We start from the raw sequence: 17,208 nt of genomic DNA on the forward strand, positions 1-17,208 counted from the left end.
TGAGTACTCCTTCAGCATTGCGAGAAAACCGACTGGAGAGAATGAAGGGCCCGATGAAGCTTATAGTGGCGCCTCATTGGGTTCGTTTGCTGCCCATATCAGCTCCTCTGGGCCTAACCAGGTTGGTGGTGATCGATTGATGGGTGATAATAGTGGAGAAAATGAGCACATTCGCCAAGTTCTGTAATTTACACATCATAGGCACGCACCCACACCCCACGCCAGGCTGTGCAGCTGTGGCCTCATATCAGATCCGGATCAAATGCACTAGACGCGGGACGAAGGACGAGGTCGTAATCTAGTTTATTTCGTTTGTTGGCATCCCGAGTGAGCCTCCGAAAGAAACCAAAAAATCGATGCTCGCAGATATGCACCCTTTCCAAGCCACCACCCGCTTCGTACGCTAAGTGTGGAAGCAAGCCTAGTGTGCTATGCAACGAAGCGTGGTGTACAACCTCTGCCTCTCGGAGTCTGGAACGGCGCCAAGAAGCATCTGAGAAGTGAGCAATCCATTTTCCTTGTTCCTGTTCCGCTAAGCGGGCAAGATCAAGCAAGAATCAAGGCATTGGCGCCTGTGGGGAAAGGGATAAGCAACGCAGGAAATCAATCAATACAACATCAAATCTTGATCTGGAAAGGACCCGCCGCCATGCTCGCGAGACCTCGAGAAATCGACAGCACGAGTTAAACTAGGTTCCCTGTCTGTCCACCACCCATCACAATCCTGAAAAGGTGGAGCTTGTACCAGTCTCGACTAATTCTTAACGTCCTTGATCCTCTCTCTCTCTCTCTTTCCTTTATTTTATTTTTAATCTTTTCTTCTTCTCCTTTTTCTCACGTCGAGGCCTGGCCAGTCTCTCGCCAAAATCTATTGTCGAAACAATCGTAGCGTGTCGCTGACCTGTCTGGGAATAGGTTGGTGTGTGAGTGTGACGACATCACTGATCTGTGAGTGATTTGCTCCGGAAGCCGGGAGTGGTTTTTGTTCCCCGCGCCACACAGGCGACATGCCTCAACAGCACGGCCTCTACTTCTGGGAAGCTACGACCCCTTCAGGGCTAATAGCACGTACTTCGTACACTACATAGAATTCATGTCTTGGTGAAGCCCAACCCCTCCTCCCCATTCGCCCGATCAAATTCGACGATACTTCGTGCTGCGAGAAACAACCGCTGGAGAGCACCACGAACCCCGCCCCTTCAATCAACATGGCCTCTAGCGGCAGCGACCCTAGCACCCCAGCTTCTACAATGGGCGGCCGAGACCCCAGCAGCAGGACAAGCATCTCGACTCCCGATTCCAATTCCAGGCCCGATACCAACACCTCAGACAACAGTCGCTTCCTCTCAAACTTGGTTCGTAAAATCTGTTTGCTATTGATGCATTTTCCTTCCCCTCCAGCCTGGCTCGATTTGGTCCCTTCCAACCATACATAGACACAGCACGCACAAGAACACAACACAGTGATCAATGTGAGCCGCTGGTGTCTCGACGGCAACATAACGTTGAGCCTGGCCCGGCCTGGTCGCTTCAGAACGTAGCCCGCACGCACACACAAAACACCTGACTCTTTGACTCCGACAGCGCTGACCACACAGTCAACCCCCCAGCAGCCACCGCACCTCAGACACGACAACAACGACCGCGACAGATCCTCCCGGCGCCAAACATCGTCGTTAGGTGCACATGATGCGCCCGATCCTCGCCCCACCACAACACAATCTCCAGTAGCTTCAGCATCGGGTAGTGGTTTGAGCCAGCTTCCAACTGCGGCTCTCCCTTTTCCTGGTCCCGGTCACAGCCTTCCCTTTGTAAAACCTTCCTCTTATTTACGTCGGAAACCCACGGCATCTAAGCGTCACACAATGGCTGCAAAACCGCCGCCCATGAGTCCGCTCGACAAGGAGCAGATGCAAGGTTTGGTATGTTTCCAGTCCGTCAAGCGTGCAATCATGCCCCCCTCGCTCTTCCCCGCCCCCGCTGCCGAACCCCTCCCCCCTTATTTTCGCGACCTGTGAATCCGATCTCCACCCTCCACCTGGAGTGAAGCGCATATCGAGCTCGGATCCTCGACTTCCCTCGGCATCCCGTCACCTCATCAGTCATGTAGTCGCAAAATAGTTATGCGATTTACTTTATCGCTACTATTTCAAGCTTTGAAACCGACATCGACCGTCCATTGTCCTCGGATTGTGATGATGAGTCTAGAGATCACGGCTTCGTCAGCATTGAGGCTTCACCTTTATTCTGGCCTTTTTAAGCCCTTTAGGGTTGGATTACGGAGCTAACACGATCTGTTGATACCTGGTTTAGAGGGCTATTCGTGAATTCCTAAAAGTTCGGACAAGCTACGACGTCCTTCCCCTTTCCTTCCGTCTAATCGTCCTCGACACGTCGCTCCTGATAAAGAAGAGCCTCAACATTCTCATCCAGAATAGTGGGTTGTCTGATGCTGCATTTCGAGACTGTCGATTTCATTCTACTAACCACGGCCATTCCCATTGCAGATATTGTCTCCGCACCGCTATGGGACTCCGAGACCTCAACCTTTGCTGGACTCCTTACCAGCACCGACTACATCAATGTTATCCAGTACTACTGTCAATTCCCCGACGAGATTGCTCAGCTAGATCAGTTTAGGTTAAGCAGTCTACGAGGCAAGTTTTGAGAATCCCCCTTGGAGGTCGACAGCAGGTCGGAGCTTGAAGAACTAATGCCTCTTCTATTTTGAAACAGCCATCGAAAAGGCCATAGGCGTGACGCCGCTGGAGACGGTATCATGCCATCCGATGCGTCCTCTGTACGAAGCCTGCAGGAAGATGCTCAAAACGAGGGCGCGAAGGATCCCGCTTGTCGACCGAGATGATGAGACCGGCCGAGATACCGTTGTCAGCGTTATTACCCAGTACAGAATCCTAAAGTTCATCGCCGTCAACAATGAGCACAACACGGTGCTCTTGAAGAAGCCCGTTAGGGATATCGGCCTCGGGACCTACAAGAATCTTGCGACGGCGCGAATGAACAGCACCGTTCTGGAAGCCGTCCATATGATGGTCGAGAATAATATTTCCTGCATACCGATCGTCGACGAGGACAACCGGCTGCTCAACGCCTTCGAGGCCGTTGATATAATACCCTGCATCAGAGGCGGATTCTATGAGGACCTATCGTCGACACTGGGTGAAGCGCTTTGCAAGAGGTCAGACGACTCGCCCGGAATCTACATCTGCACCGAAGACGACCGATTAGACGCCATTTTCGACACTATCCGCAAGTCGCGAGTTCACAGGCTGGTAGTCGTCGACGATGAGAACCGCCTAAAAGGGGTCATCTCTCTCTCGGACGTACTAAAGTACGTGTTGCTTCATGGCGAGGAGGACGATGATACGGCGTAATATCACGATTTGATATCAGACGATGAGAAATGGCATACACATCCATCTTTCCAGGAAAGGGGCCGTTCTTTTCTTAGAGGTGTCGAAGGTGGTCCTAGAGACGAACTGGCATGGTCGTCTTGAAGAGGTTGCATTTTCACTTGGAACGGCGCAAATGGATAGGGTATACGTATGAGGAATACCAGACGGGGTTTGGGGGTTTTCCCCCGGCTTGCTTATAGACTTTAGGGTAGGGAAGGGAATGATATTGTTCCGATCAAGTGTTCTGGCGCTGCTTGTGTTCGTTTTGTTCAGTGTTTGAATCTTATCAATGCAGTACTCCTCGTTCGGAATACTATGCAGCCTTTCAATTCGTTGTCCTCGGTTCTTTGACGTCCGTTGTTATACACCAATGTCCATTGACTCCCATAATTCACAGACCTTCGGCAATAGACCATATCCTCATCATAACCATGGCACCTTCGCAAGCCCGACCAACCAAGGCTCATGATGGTTTGTTCCAGGCCACTCCTTCCCAGCATCCCTCCTCTTTCCTTCACATTTCTCTAGCTCCTATTTGACATGATGCTAGGGAAACCACGACCTGCAGCATCTCTCCTTCCTAAGAGATAACGAGAGCAGCAACACATACAACAACCCAGCACAAAATGAAAACACATCTAATCCAAAACAAAAACATTTCTCTCCTTCGCTCTACTTCTTTCTCCCTATGTCACACATCTAGCACAATATCACGAAACCAGTTCTACAACCCTAGCAAGACCAGGACAAGCAGCCTTTCTTCTAGTCCTTTGACAGGTATATTGATATCTGTCTGATTCCAGCCTCCTTTACCAACAAGTAATTTTCTACTCAGGCTCCTTAAGGGTAAGATGCAGCTCTCCTATCCTATCGAATCCTCTCTTTAATTCCATTCCTCTCCTTTGTTCTTGATTCCCAGTCTGTGGCCTCATAGTGTTGTTCGTTACTAACCATATCTGTCCCCAGGAGTACGATAGTACAACAGGACTTTCGCAAGATGCCTGCGCCAACGGAAGACAGCGACCGGCCACCAGATCCCCCTGTGCATAGGGATTTTTCTATGATCTCTCCACGAAACCCATGTCATCCTGAGCATAAAGCATCCCCCTTAAAGCAGAAGAAACATGCGCCTGGAAAAGATGCCGGCAACAAAAGTGCCCCCAGGACGAGCGCGACTTGGGCCACCTCGAGCGTTGATTTGAGGAGTTCCCTTGAAGAAGACGAGGTAGACGAGCGTCTGGGATTCGTCCATGCTTATAACAGGCTCGCTCGAAAGGTTAACCGAGACTTCTTTGGCCCCGCTAGAAATTGCAATCAGTATTGGCTAACGATCTTTGCAGTACGGAGTACGAGTGCTTCCTGTTGGCGAATTCCCTTCATCCCAGGTGAGGCCAAGGGCATCCATTCACTCTGGTGGCCCAGCTTCTCACCCGTACCCTACTCAGGCGCCCTCTGTGACCCAGAATCCGCAAAGTCGAGGGTGGTTGACGCGATTCTTCCGAACCGTGTCCGGATATTCTCGTACCGATGATGGAAACGCCAAAATCCGACATAGGCGCAGCGTCAGCGACATCGCCCTTAACCTTGTGCACTCCAAACGAGACTCGCCGAGGAATGTCGAGCTACATGAACTTATTCGCCTCACTGGGAAGAGCTTGCTGCGTCTTCCGGAAGGCCATGCTCCGGAAGACTTGATCGTGCCCACTTGTATTCGGGCAACATCACAGTATCTGATTCAGAATGGTGAGTAGGCTTGCCTTGAAGCCACATTCTATTTCCGCTAACGTCGCTCTCTCTATCGCTAGCTGTCCACGTCAAGGGGGTATTTCGCATTCCGGGCTCGCTCCGCGTAGTGAATGCGCTGTATAGCTATTACTGCTACGCCGACAAAGATGGAGACCGCATCTCCGGTACTATTCGAAGTGTAAACCTGCCCGGACACATCCGGTTCACGGTGCATGACGTCGCTTCAACCTTCAAGAAGTTCCTGTCTGTTCTGCCAGGCGGCATTCTAGGTTCCCTGGCGGTGTTTGATGCTTTCGTTGCTATCCACAGTCAGCTCCGAGGCGATCGTGAAGCTGGGAGGTTGAAGCATCGAAACGTTCGCGCAAGAATGATCGCCCTTGTCATCGGAACCGTGCAATCTCATCTACGCCGGGAGTTGATATGCGCTGTATTTGGTCTCCTCTCATACCTTGGGCGAAGCGCGGAAACAGCCACTTCTCAGGATGAGAACGGAAACACCCTCCCGAAACCAGATCTTATGGGTTTCTCAGCTCTCGGTATCGTCATCGGCCCCCTCTTGGTTGGAGATCTTCTCTCTTCATATTCTACAAAGTTGGCCAATTCCTCCTCCGGTCTAGTCTTGTCTCCTGCCACGCCGCCCTTGTCAAAGAGGGAGAAGCTTCGCAAGAATGCGGAAATGCGGAACCAACCACAGCCTCTAACTGTTGATAAGGTGTGGGTGGCAAACGAAGTTGCGACGATGATTATAACCAACTGGCAGGAAGCTGTGGAGCATATAGCCATGCTGGATGCTCTCCGTCCGGCCCCGAAGACGCGCAAACCGAAACAAGTGACAGGATCTACAGGAAACCATCTCTGCCCCTCCATGTCGGACCCGATGATTGTGAAGCCACCTACGGCTTTGTGCTCCCATGACTCGGCTAGATACAGCGACTCTCCCGAGCCTGGTACTCCCACACCAACGCCTAGTAAGTGAATCGGCTGCCTGATAGCTTGTAGATTTGACTAGAGCTAACTAACTCCGTACGGAAGGATTAAGGCTCGCTCAGCCTGGCGACGGTGAGAGCGGCAATTCTCGCACACTCAAGGTGAAGAGGCTGCGGCCTAGGCAGGCAACCCCCAGTAGCCTGCCAACTCCCACGGTCTCAACCCCGATCGTAGTGAGCAGGAATATTGCTTCTGTTCCCAAGCCACACCATTCATCTACTTTTTCAAGTGGGAAGGAAAACGGAGGACCTTATCAGTCGCCTACGACGCGAAGCCAAATTCAGCCAAGCAGCATCCGTCCTGTTCCTCAAAGCCACCCTGAACCATTCAGCTGTATCAAGGAACCCGCTAGAATGGATGATGTAAATCCTATTGGGGGTTCCTGGGGAAGGCGCCCAAGGACTGACCGGCGAAGGATGACGGGTGACATTTACGAGTTTGATGACGCCAGTTCGTCGTCCTCTAACAGGGATAAGCTCACTCGACAGATACCTCAGGAAAAGGGATCGAGCCGAGTTCTTCGAGAACCCGATCAGGAACGACCGGCTTGGTACCCACCACTGGGCAACTCAAATGGACACGGCGAAATCATGAAAACACCACCGAAAACTCCCCGAGAAGGTGACAGCGGCCGCAAGCACCAACGTCTCGCATACGAGGGTGCTGAAGACAGCGACAACTTTAGGGGAACGATTCAGGCGCAGTCGTCGACGCCAAACTATTCCCTAAGAATGGACCAAGCTCGTGCTTACTCAACTTGCGGATCAACTGTGCCTTCCAGACTCAATGAGTCCCAGTCAGTGGAGGTGCTTTAGGAAAACACTTCTTCGGGAAGAATGGTAGACCCGGTCAACTTGATCGTGAAATCGAGTGCGCAAGACCACATCCATACTGTTGGTGGAGGTATCTCCACAGAGATGAACACTTACGCAATCGGACACAATTCGAAAATTGACGAAAGTGGGAATGAAACCGACGAATACGGCTATTCTGCACAGTCTACTGAGGAGGAGCCTGGAGCGATGGACTATATGGAACGTTTCGGATCCCAATCTTCTGAGCCGCCTGAGCGACCTATCGAAGGCCGTACCTCGAGTCCCGGAAAATCCAAGAATTTGGTGAGGACTATGGCACAAATGTTCGAGAAAGCTTCACAATCTTATTCGCCTTCTCAAATCAAGACGAGAGACTCCTGGCAGGACTTGGTTGCATCTGGCTATGCTACTGGCCCCACAATGGAGAGCCGCCTTTTGGAGTCGAGCTCGATCTACTCTACGCGGAGTTCGGTCATTGATACGTCCATGTCAGGACTCTCTAGGAAACCCGCACGAAGGGGTCGCAAGTCTACAAGTGATGGCAGTGCTTGGAAGTCGGCAGATAGCTTTTCGGGCAGCTTCGTTGATGATGGGGCTCTCGAATATGATCCTAGTATGAATGAGCATCTCTGCAGGTCGAGTGGCTGCTGCAGCCCTCTAGAAGAGGACATTCTAGGTTCGGGTTTGCCTTCTCAGTGGGGCGTGAGCAAGGAAGACGTTTACAGTCAAAGCCCAGGTACCGGGTCTAAGGTATCATTGAACCAGGCAACCCCCCGGCCCTGCGGCAATGGTCAGAGTTCAGGTCATGCAGCTCAGCACTCCCTGCTAGGTGAGGATGAAGAGACCCCGCGAGTGAGTCGGCCACTGCCGCTCTTGAGCGCCGAGGAAAAGGATCCAATCTCCACAGTTCACAGTTACAAGCACGGCAACTCTGACCATGCCCAGCTGCGAGATGTACAGGAAAAATTGGTGGAAGCCACACGTGAGCGTGATGTATGGCGAAAACGAGCAGAGGAAGCCGAGAGGAAGTTGGGTTTCTACGAAGCGAGCACAGGAAAAGCGCCATACAGCATGTCGCCAGAGATACCAAGAGCGTGTGCTATCTCCGGTGCACCAGCAACCCCTGTTATGGAGCGCCGAGGTTGGCGACGCACCAGCAACGCCAGCGAAAGTGCCATGCGAAATCTACACTCGGTGTGTGTTCCTGGAGCGGGAGTGGTTCCTGCAGGGACCGGATCGCGGCTGTCTTCGCGGTCATTTTCCGGAAGTCGAGCAGGCAGCGGGGTTGCCGATGCAAGGCGTAACCTTACGCCCTCGTCGAACGGATCCGGTGCAAGGGATACGTCGATGGGTGTCATGGATATCTGGATGGCGGCACAGCAGCTGCTCGAGAAGGAAGGAGGAGAGGAGAGGGAGAATGAGAAGGGTGATGTTGACCAGCACGAACATTGAAACGAGATGAGGGGAGCAGGGGACAGTATCTTGACGTTGTGGGGGGCGGTCGACGCGAAGGAAGAGTTATTGATACTTGTTTGAGTAATGCTAGAATACCAAGCCGTAAATGATTACGAGATGTAGAGTGGACGGGACATGGTATTGTTTGACTCATGAGCATCAGGCGAGAAGACAACCGAGATCAGGTCTCAGGATGGATAGGAGCTACGGAACAGGATGTTACTGTAGTGATATATCTCCACTATCATGAACCCGAGAGCTTCTCGATCAAACGCTTTTTAGCATCTACAATACAACACAAGTATCTCGTCATTATAGGCTCCACCAATCATGCCAATGTTATCCCGTTTTCTCTCGTCTGTTTCATGAAAATAAACACTACTCCGTCCTGATTCTCTTAAATATCATCCACCTCATAATTCTCCTCTCCACTACGCCTCTTGATCCTCCACCTACCCGCCTCATCCATAGCCATAGCCACCGTAAGAGAAGCGACCCCCTCTGCCAAGTGATCGATAATTTCCGAGTCATGCACCGCTAGATCAAAATTTGCCGCCGGTTGATGAGAGGTAGCGCGCTCCCAAAAACGGCGAGGGATGGGCGATCCACCCGCCCTGGGTGTGCGACCGCCGCTGGATTCCGTTGCGAGGCTAAAGGTTGTTGCAGGCGGGGGGACAGTAGAAGGCGAGATGGACCGTGATGATTGGGCGGGGTTGATGGGGCTCCAGCGAGGTATGTCGCGGGATGGGGGTGGGGAGAGCGGTGGGGAGGGGAGGAGATCGGCTTGTTGGGGCCGTGGAGGCCGTGGGTCTTGTCGGGTTCTGTCGAACCAATTTCTGATTCTGGTATCTTGTTGGCTTTCTTCTTCTTCGTCTTCTTCTTCGTCCGAATGCATTACATGTTGATGTGATTTGAGTTTTGGTAGTGGTGGGGCTGGTATCTCTTCTTCATCCCCTTCATCCTCCTCATCCTCCTCTTCCTCCTCTTCGTCTTCATCTCTTCCCTCTTCGTCTTCTTCTTCTTCATACCCGTCATGATTGTCCAGTGTGAATTCCGAACGCCCAGTACTCAAACTCCGACCCCAAGTCGAAACTGTCACCAGAGACCCAGTTCGTCTGCGGCGATTCCGACCCACTTCCTCTTCCTCTTCCTCATACCCATAGTTTCCTTCCCTCCTACTCTCACTTTCCGGGGCCGGCCATACCAGGGCTACGCGGCAGGGCGGCGGATGGTGGTTAGGTTGTCGGGGGGACCGTCCGGGCGACGACGAGCCATGGTTGCCGGGCCCTGGCCGTCAATGGGACGATTCGTATTGGAAGAGGGGTCTGAATTGTTGGGTTGCTTCGACTACGGATTGGTAGAGGTCGTAGTCTGGAGAGCAAGCAGGCACTGGTTAGACACCGGTGGTGGTAGGGTATATCTGGCTTTTATTCCACTTTTCCAGCCTTTGACTTACCAAGATTATCGCCCAGGTCTTTGGATGTCAGGACCTTGATAGATAGGTCAGGGTTTACTTTGCCAATGACTTGGGCGGCGTTGCCATTGATTAAGTGGGCATCCTGCAGTAGCCGTTGACTAGGTTAGTTTCTGGAGAATCCGCGAGAAGCCCTAGTATTCGGTATTTAAAGACTAACTCGGTTGAGGTTCAAAGTAACGTTTCCTTGGGAGTCAAGCAGAGCTGAGTCGCCACGGAGTTGCAAGACTTTGCCAACAACTATGACATTTTGGCCAGTGTAGGAGCTTAGGTACTGAGCGGTGACGCGGGGGGTAGAGGTTCGCTCGCTCATGATGAAGACGTGGTGGTGGAGAGGATAAAAGAAAAGTTGTATAAATTCGAAATGGGATCGGAACTGCAAAGCCTCGCTATGATATGAGAACTTCGTTCGTTGTATGGGATCGAAGGTCGTGGTGAGGGCTTGTGAAGTGGTCAAGAACGAACGCGTCTTAAAGTGCAACGCGAATTCAGTAGCGTGTCTTGGGCGGTTCTTCAGCGGGGGGAGCTTCTGGAAGGAGGGGCAATAATAGGTCACGTGCTGGCGCTGACCCACGAAGGCCGCGCCAAGACGCTCCGAAGAAGACCGGACCTTCACCCGAGCTCTCCGCGGCGATGCTGTAATCTAAAATCCAAGTGTCGAACCATGTGGCAGGTTGCTCCGTCATTCGCAAATCTCTTATAGTCGCGGTTCAGTTCCATTCTCCAGCGACAAACTCCTCCAATTCGTCCCCGCCTCTCTCCGCCTTCCTCCTTTTCTTTTTTTTCTCTCCCCAAATTCTCTCCCTCACTCTTGCGCAATGTCCGCCCCCCAGTCAGCGCCAGCGGGGAGCAACCCCGCCCCCACCAAGATCGTCGTGGGCACGCGGGAGTCCGCCCTCGCCATCAAGCAAACCGAGATCGTCATAGAGGGCCTGAAAAAACTACGCCCCGACCTCCAATTCGAAATCAATGCCATGAAGACCATCGGCGACAAAGACCAACTGACGGCGCTGTACAAGTTCGGAGGCAAAGGTCTCTGGACCAACGAGCTCGAGGCGAAGCTCGGCGCCCGCGAGGTGGACATCATCGTGCACTCGCTTAAGGATATGCCCACGACCCTCCCCGAGGGATTTACGCTGGCGGCCGTTACCAAGAGGGAAGATCCTCGCGACGTCGTCGTTTTCAAGAAGAGCTTGGAGGGCAAGTATAAGACCATTGGGGAGCTGCCTGAGGGAAGCGTCGTTGGCACGAGCAGTATTCGGAGGATAGCGCAGCTCAAGAGGAGGTATCCTCATCTTCAGTTTGCAGATGTGCGCGGGAACATCCAGACGAGATTGCGGAAGGGCGATGATGAGGAGGGTCCCTTTTCGGCGATTATCCTTGCGGCGGCGGGATTGTTGCGCCTGGACTTCGGAAATCGGATTTCGCAGTACCTTGAGTCTTCTGGGGGTGGCATCCTCCATGCTGTCGGGCAAGGTGCCCTCGGCGTCGAGGCCCGTCTGGACGACCCATTTGTGTTGGATCTCCTCAAAGAGTACCAGGATGACAAGACGGCGTTGGCATGCGCAGCTGAGCGGAGCGTCATGCGTACGCTAGAAGGCGGCTGCAGTGTCCCCATTGGCGTCGAGACGAAGTGGGTTGAGGGAGGGAACAAATTGAGGCTTACCGCCACGGTGGTCAACTTTGAGGGTACCGAGTTTGCCGATGTGGATGAGACAGAGGTCATCGAGACGGCTGAGGCCGCTGAGAAGTTCGGTCGAGATGTGGCGCAGAAGCTTTCGGAGAGGGGCGCGGACAAGATTCTCGATGTCATCAAGCAAATAAAATAGTCTCTAGGACTATGAAATAAGATATGAAACGATATGCCAGTGTTAATAGATAGATTCCCATTCCCCTCTAACTTGAAGATTTCGAATGCGGTGCAGACGTTGTTTTCTGATGTAACGGGCAAGGGTTGACATCATTATGGGATCTGAGTTTTCCATGCCAAGCTTGAAGACCAGTTTCCTTTCATTATAACCTCTCCGAACGCCGCATAATATAAGAGAACTAAAAGAAAGGAAAGAAATCCTCCGAATACGTTAAAAAAAAAGCAAGCAAAAGCAAACGACCCTTTTGTTTGACCTCAGAGGATCTCGTCCTCCTCATCTTCCGCCGCAACCTCCAAGACCTGAAGAGGTACGTTCGCTTTCAAAGGCTCCTCTTCCACACCCATAGCCTCATCGTCCGTCCCCCATAAATCCTCCTTCGGCGCACTCTGTCCTTTCCTCTTCGTCTTCGTAACGCCTGTTCCGTTCACTTCGTCCCATGTCTTTCCTCTCGATCGAACCGACTTGCCCGCCTTCACGCTCTTCTCAATCTTTGCCGCCACCCTCTCCGAGATGGCTTCCGCTCTATCGGCTCCCTTTTCTTGTCTCCTTCGGGCCCTGGAGCTGAGTATAGCCTTGCGCTTGCTCGATTTCTTGGTTACTCCTGCGCCGTGATGCGCTGCTAGGACAGAGGGGCGGGACTCGGCGCGTGCGGGGGAAGGAGGGTTTAGTTCTTTGAGGGACTTGTCTGTGTCAATGCTGGGAGAGGTGGCTCGACGCGCCGCTCTTGAGTGGATCGAAGGACCTGTAGGTATCAAGATACCTGCGATTAGCTCTGTCTGGGATGCAAGGAATAATGAAGTTCGCGGGCTTGGTGGAAAAGGCCGGCTTCTACAATCAAGGCATACCCTTCCTCTTCTTAGCGATACCTGGCTTGCCCATTTTTTTTTTCTAATATATTTTCAGAAATTTGGGTCGACCGGTTGATTAGGACGTATGGAGGCGGTCCAAAGATCTTAGGCCGAATTTTGAATCTCCAATACTATTATTTTGGAGGTGGAGGGGTGAAGTTTTTTAGTGTTATCTTATCGATAACGTTATCTACTAGGTACCAGTTGCCGACGTCTGTCTCCCGCATTTTTTCATAACCCTAACAAATTCCTGACGAACCGAAGGTCACTTGGGTACTTCGTACTAATCGTTTGCCGGTGATCCAGAATGATTGCCTGCCGCTCAAGATATCTCTTGTGAGACCGAAGCATAAGAAGGTGGCAGGTCAAGTTCAGGGGAGGCTCAGGGATTGTATGGATCGGTCACTCTTATCCGCAGGTTTCATGTTGTCCTCCAAATCAAGGGAACCTTCTCAGTGTCCAAAGCAATCGTTCAAATCTAAACAGGCCCGGCTCGAAAGAGATTTACTTGACCAAAAAATCATGCAAATTCCATGTCGATCCGAAGAATAGTATAGAGTAGCTTCGGTCTTGCCTACTCAGTACAATTGTACAAATAATCACGTCTTTCTACCTGTGTAATCACATGCAAATGCCCGATTTGTACACTAGTTCGTCCATGGCGGACAAGATCTCCGGGCGCGAAAGGAAGACTTGCTTACAGGACTTTTCGCCGTGAGCATTTTGATGGAGGGCCACTATTCATCGTCTATCCTCCTGCGCTATCCTTAATCTCATGTCTCGGTCTAGGCCATTGGGCGATTACAAGAGTGGGAGCTAGAAAATCGCAATAGACCCAAGTCGACGAGAAGGCTACCAATCTCCTCCGACCAGCTCATCTTACTACCCGGAGGGCGATGGAGTCCGAAGCTTTCAGCCTTAGTTTCTAAAGCGAGTTCATGCTTGCCCTAGCATGTGATTCAGCACCGCGGCTAATATGCTGAGTGTACAAAGGTAAAGAGATCTTTTAAAACTTGTGGATACAGCGTCGCCGACCAGTCCCATCAGAGCTCCTCCCGCGGAGAACTGTGATGCACTCAGAAATGACGTCATTAGAACTTTCTCTCCAGGAGCAGACGTCATACGGGTCGTGCGTCTACTGGGCGGAGGGTGGCTTCGTGCCCCTTCACCAAGGCAATCTGAGAGCTGCATAGGCATTAAATAGAGGGGGAGGGAGTGAATAATAGTGTGTGCTCTCTTTTGATTAAATGGTTCTTGATTCTGCATTGATAGCTACAAGAGGTTCGAAGAAATTGAGGAGGGTTACAAGTCGGGTTATGTATCTGTCCGACCTCTCCCTCGTCCTAAGGTATTCGTTGACAGACAACGGAGAAACCGGGAGCCCTGAGCAAACCTGAGTGATGACGGACGTTCGTGGGTTCTCTAAAATATCCTATTTTTCCGTTTCTTTAAATAGAAACTGAATGATATAAGACTGAACATAGGTCTTTTTTCTGCGCGAAGGTGACGCCAGTGCGAGATGCCACATGCATGAGTGGAATCGTAGATTTGAGGTTGGAAATCGAACAAAGATCGGAGGGGAAGAATTAAAGCCTGTGAGCTCTTACGAGCACCAGACTATAGAGGATAACCCATTTTTTCTTTTTTGCTCTCCAGAGAAGGTCCATCGTCTGAGCATCCTCCAAGGGTGGAAGGGTCCCGCGGAATAGACCGACCGAGATAATAAAAGCAACCCTATATCAACCCTGAAAAGTACCCGTCGTATTCGAAGTTGCAAGAGAAGGAATACGGCATTGACGAAAGCGATGCCGCCCCTTGACCGGTGGAGAATACGGCCCCGCCCTCGTCTCCCCAGAATGTCGATTGCTTGAAACTAAATTTGATCCCTGATTCATCCATTCGATGATCTCCCGAGATGTTTGCGGGTCTTGGCTTGGGACCTGTGTTTGTGGGGCACCGGAACTAGTTCCCATTCCAAGGTCGATGAACATCCGAAATGCCCAATTCAAGGAAATACGATCGGCCCAGTCGCCTTTGAAACGGCGAGCCAGTGATTCCATTCTAATATGCGTTCTAGGGGCTAAGGAAGTGGCAGTGCTATCCTTTGTACTCGACCAGAGGATGGGAACGTCTTCGCTCGTCCCGTCTCTTTCGGGTACCACAAACGCCAAGAAGCCAGATGAGGAATAAGGACCGGTTTGTCTCCCACCTCCGTTTAGACGCCTTTGGACGGGGCCGAGAAATCGTGGTCTCCACCGCACTTCTCTGTCGAACTCCTGGATGTTGATGGTTCAATTGATGCAACTTTGCACATCGGCGCTAAGCTCATTAAATTCAATGTTCCCAGGGAGATAGCAGGATTACCAGGTGCGACAACAGACCGCCGTCCTACCTTGCGCCAGCCTGGGAATGTGCCAATTGACCTCTATCTACAAGGGTACCGGAGAAGGAAGCGACAATGGACAGGACCAACACAACCTTCATACGACACACTTGCCTTTACACCGAGGTACCGACTACCACTATCACCCTCACCTTCACTAGCAAAGAGAAAGTGGTTATGACTATTGTGGCCCTTTCCTTCCTATCAAGGACAATCTGGGTTTCATGCAGCTGAGCCTGCCTTCCCTCCACTCAGGTCAACTTGGTACGTGTTCGGTATTATTAATTCTCAAACGAGTGAATTTTGCATGTTTCCCGCTTTTGGCTTGGGATGCGCCTTCCCGCACTTTTGCTTCCAAATGTCTTATTACCTGACAACAGCAACCTCCTTCCCCTTCATTTTACTTGGCAATATCGAATTTCTGATAGCGACCGAGAACTCAGGCCATGTAGGTCGACCAGGCCCCATCTTCCTGCCAGTTTTCCCTTCAGACCTCTCCGTACCATCTGGAATCTACATTGGCGATATATATTGAGTTAGCAGGTGTCACGGGGAAAGTTCCTGTCAAAGATAGCAGTTCGAAATGTAGAAGGAGTTAGGTCCCCCGTTACCTCATCGCCTTAGCTTTAAGTTCTTGTCAGATAGTCGGAATGTCGAGGTTTCTAGGTTGCTGCGTAGATTTTTACCATCTCGTCTTTTTTCACCGACCTTTGACCTTTGCCGGGAGCCAATTCCCTTGTCTGGGTTTAAACGTCATCTTTCCTACCTCTGCTTAGCCCCAGACCTCCATCCACATTCATCCGCTCCATACTTTCCGCCACCTCCATCCTGATGTATATGCAACTGCATGTAGCTCATGTAGCTGTTCACCTCAAGTACCTACCCCTCCTCTATCTCTACTATACCTGACCTAGTACCATCGTAGGAAGCAGGAGCTCTGCGCATCTTCACCGTATTTCCGACTTGGTATCTCCACAGTACCGTTCATGACAGGAGTAGCGAACCGGGAACTTACACTCTCCCCAGGTTCTTTCTTTCCTCAACCATTTGCCCTGGATGTAACTAGTTCCTTCCCATCGTGCCCCTCCCAGCCGCGGCTTCTTACAACATCCTTTCATCATGCCACCTCGATCGCAACTTAGATTCCTTCTAGCAACACACCTCGACATTCTGCATCGACGTGAATTGTTTCACCGAGAGCTGAAGATCCTTTACAACCCCTTATCAATTAATCTCAGCTGTGGGGTTCTCGACTCGAGCGAGCTTTCCCCTGCGCCGCACTCTCGTCATATCGAAACTTCAGATCTGTCAGAACCCTGAGGATTCCATCTCTGAAGCTTCGCATATCCAAGGCGATCCGCAATATCACATCACTGGGGAACAACTCGGCAGCACACATTTCTTCTAAGCCGATCAAAAGGGATCTCGGCACACTCGAAATCCGCGAAGCCAAACGAAAGATAGAACAGCCATCCATCTATCACCTGATTGGCATTCTCTTTCTTTCCTCAAACCAACTCTACCTTAATTCTACCTGGAATTTACATTCTAAACGGCGTCACCTTTCCGGATTGCGCAAAGATACGTCTTCCCGAACCGTACACAATCCTAATCTACAAGGGAATACGTTCTCCTCTTGCCGACCCCACCAACCCATCCTTGTATCATAAAGTGCCACCCGGAGCCACACACCTTCAGAGCTCCCCGGTGACGTATCCCCCTCCTCTACCCTTCGCTTCCTCAACGTTGGACTCCACGCTGTCGATCACTTTGCCATCGAGCTGCCCTGGTTGGCCCAGAAGGACAAAAGAAAGCCGCAAGCGCGAACCCACAGAAACATTATCATTAACGGCTCAGACGTAATCCCAGAGGACAGGGGCAAAGGACCGCCCGCAACACCTCGAAAGAACGGTAAATTTAATCGGCCACCCCTACCTGTTCTCCACCGGCGGGAAGATATAGAAACATAAACGATGACCATGCCTCCGCCCTATTTTGACGACTACGTCCCCCTTGGCGACGTTCCGAGTCGGCAGAACCCGACCTATAATCAATACTATCCAAGAGCAAACAGCAACATCCCAGTTACCACTGCAGCTACCTCTAGTATCCCTTTCGTCCCTAACGCCATGTCCACGAGCACTTGCGTTGCTACCACTACTACCTGTATCAACCCCCTTGGCCATCGTGGGTCTGGCCCCTTTGACGAATCG

The 17,208-nt window shown here is 51.5% G+C and overlaps 4 protein-coding genes and 1 pseudogene across 4 annotated transcripts; 3 read left to right on the forward strand and 2 right to left on the reverse strand.

Annotated features, from left to right (window-relative positions):
- Positions 1-1,208: 1,208 nt before the first annotated feature.
- Positions 1,209-3,395, forward strand: SAPIO_CDS8341 (uncharacterized protein; the record flags this gene model as incomplete). Its single annotated transcript, XM_016789996.1, has 5 exons — positions 1,209-1,355; positions 1,599-1,922; positions 2,314-2,437; positions 2,508-2,640; positions 2,816-3,395. The coding sequence occupies 5 exons, from the start codon at positions 1,209-1,211 to the stop codon at positions 3,393-3,395; spliced, it is 1,308 nt and encodes a 435-aa protein (XP_016640259.1).
- Positions 3,396-3,847: 452 nt separating this feature from the next.
- On the forward strand, positions 3,848-8,416 carry SAPIO_CDS8342 (uncharacterized protein; the record flags this gene model as incomplete). The annotated part of the gene is made up of 6 exons (XM_016789997.1): positions 3,848-3,891; positions 4,383-4,641; positions 4,757-5,159; positions 5,222-6,130; positions 6,195-6,945; positions 7,111-8,416. The coding sequence occupies 6 exons, from the start codon at positions 3,848-3,850 to the stop codon at positions 8,414-8,416; spliced, it is 3,672 nt and encodes a 1,223-aa protein (XP_016640260.1).
- A 400-nt stretch (positions 8,417-8,816) lies between these two features.
- On the reverse strand, positions 8,817-10,206 carry SAPIO_CDS8343 (uncharacterized protein; the record flags this gene model as incomplete). Its single annotated transcript, XM_016789998.1, has 3 exons — positions 8,817-9,706; positions 9,876-9,978; positions 10,054-10,206. The coding sequence occupies 3 exons, from the start codon at positions 10,204-10,206 to the stop codon at positions 8,817-8,819; spliced, it is 1,146 nt and encodes a 381-aa protein (XP_016640261.1).
- A 505-nt stretch (positions 10,207-10,711) lies between these two features.
- SAPIO_CDS8344 lies at positions 10,712-11,722 on the forward strand (annotated as a pseudogene; the record flags this gene model as incomplete).
- Positions 11,723-12,018: 296 nt separating this feature from the next.
- Positions 12,019-12,643, reverse strand: SAPIO_CDS8345 (uncharacterized protein; the record flags this gene model as incomplete). The annotated part of the gene is made up of 2 exons (XM_016789999.1): positions 12,019-12,506; positions 12,610-12,643. 2 exons carry the CDS (start codon positions 12,641-12,643, stop codon positions 12,019-12,021), a joined length of 522 nt encoding a protein of 173 aa, XP_016640262.1.
- Between the last annotated feature and the right edge of the window lie 4,565 nt (positions 12,644-17,208).

This window comes from Scedosporium apiospermum, assembly GCF_000732125.1.
Source record: "Scedosporium apiospermum strain IHEM 14462 chromosome Unknown SEQ_SAPIO_0121, whole genome shotgun sequence".
In the NCBI taxonomy this organism is placed as follows: Eukaryota; Fungi; Ascomycota; class Sordariomycetes; order Microascales; family Microascaceae; genus Scedosporium; species Scedosporium apiospermum.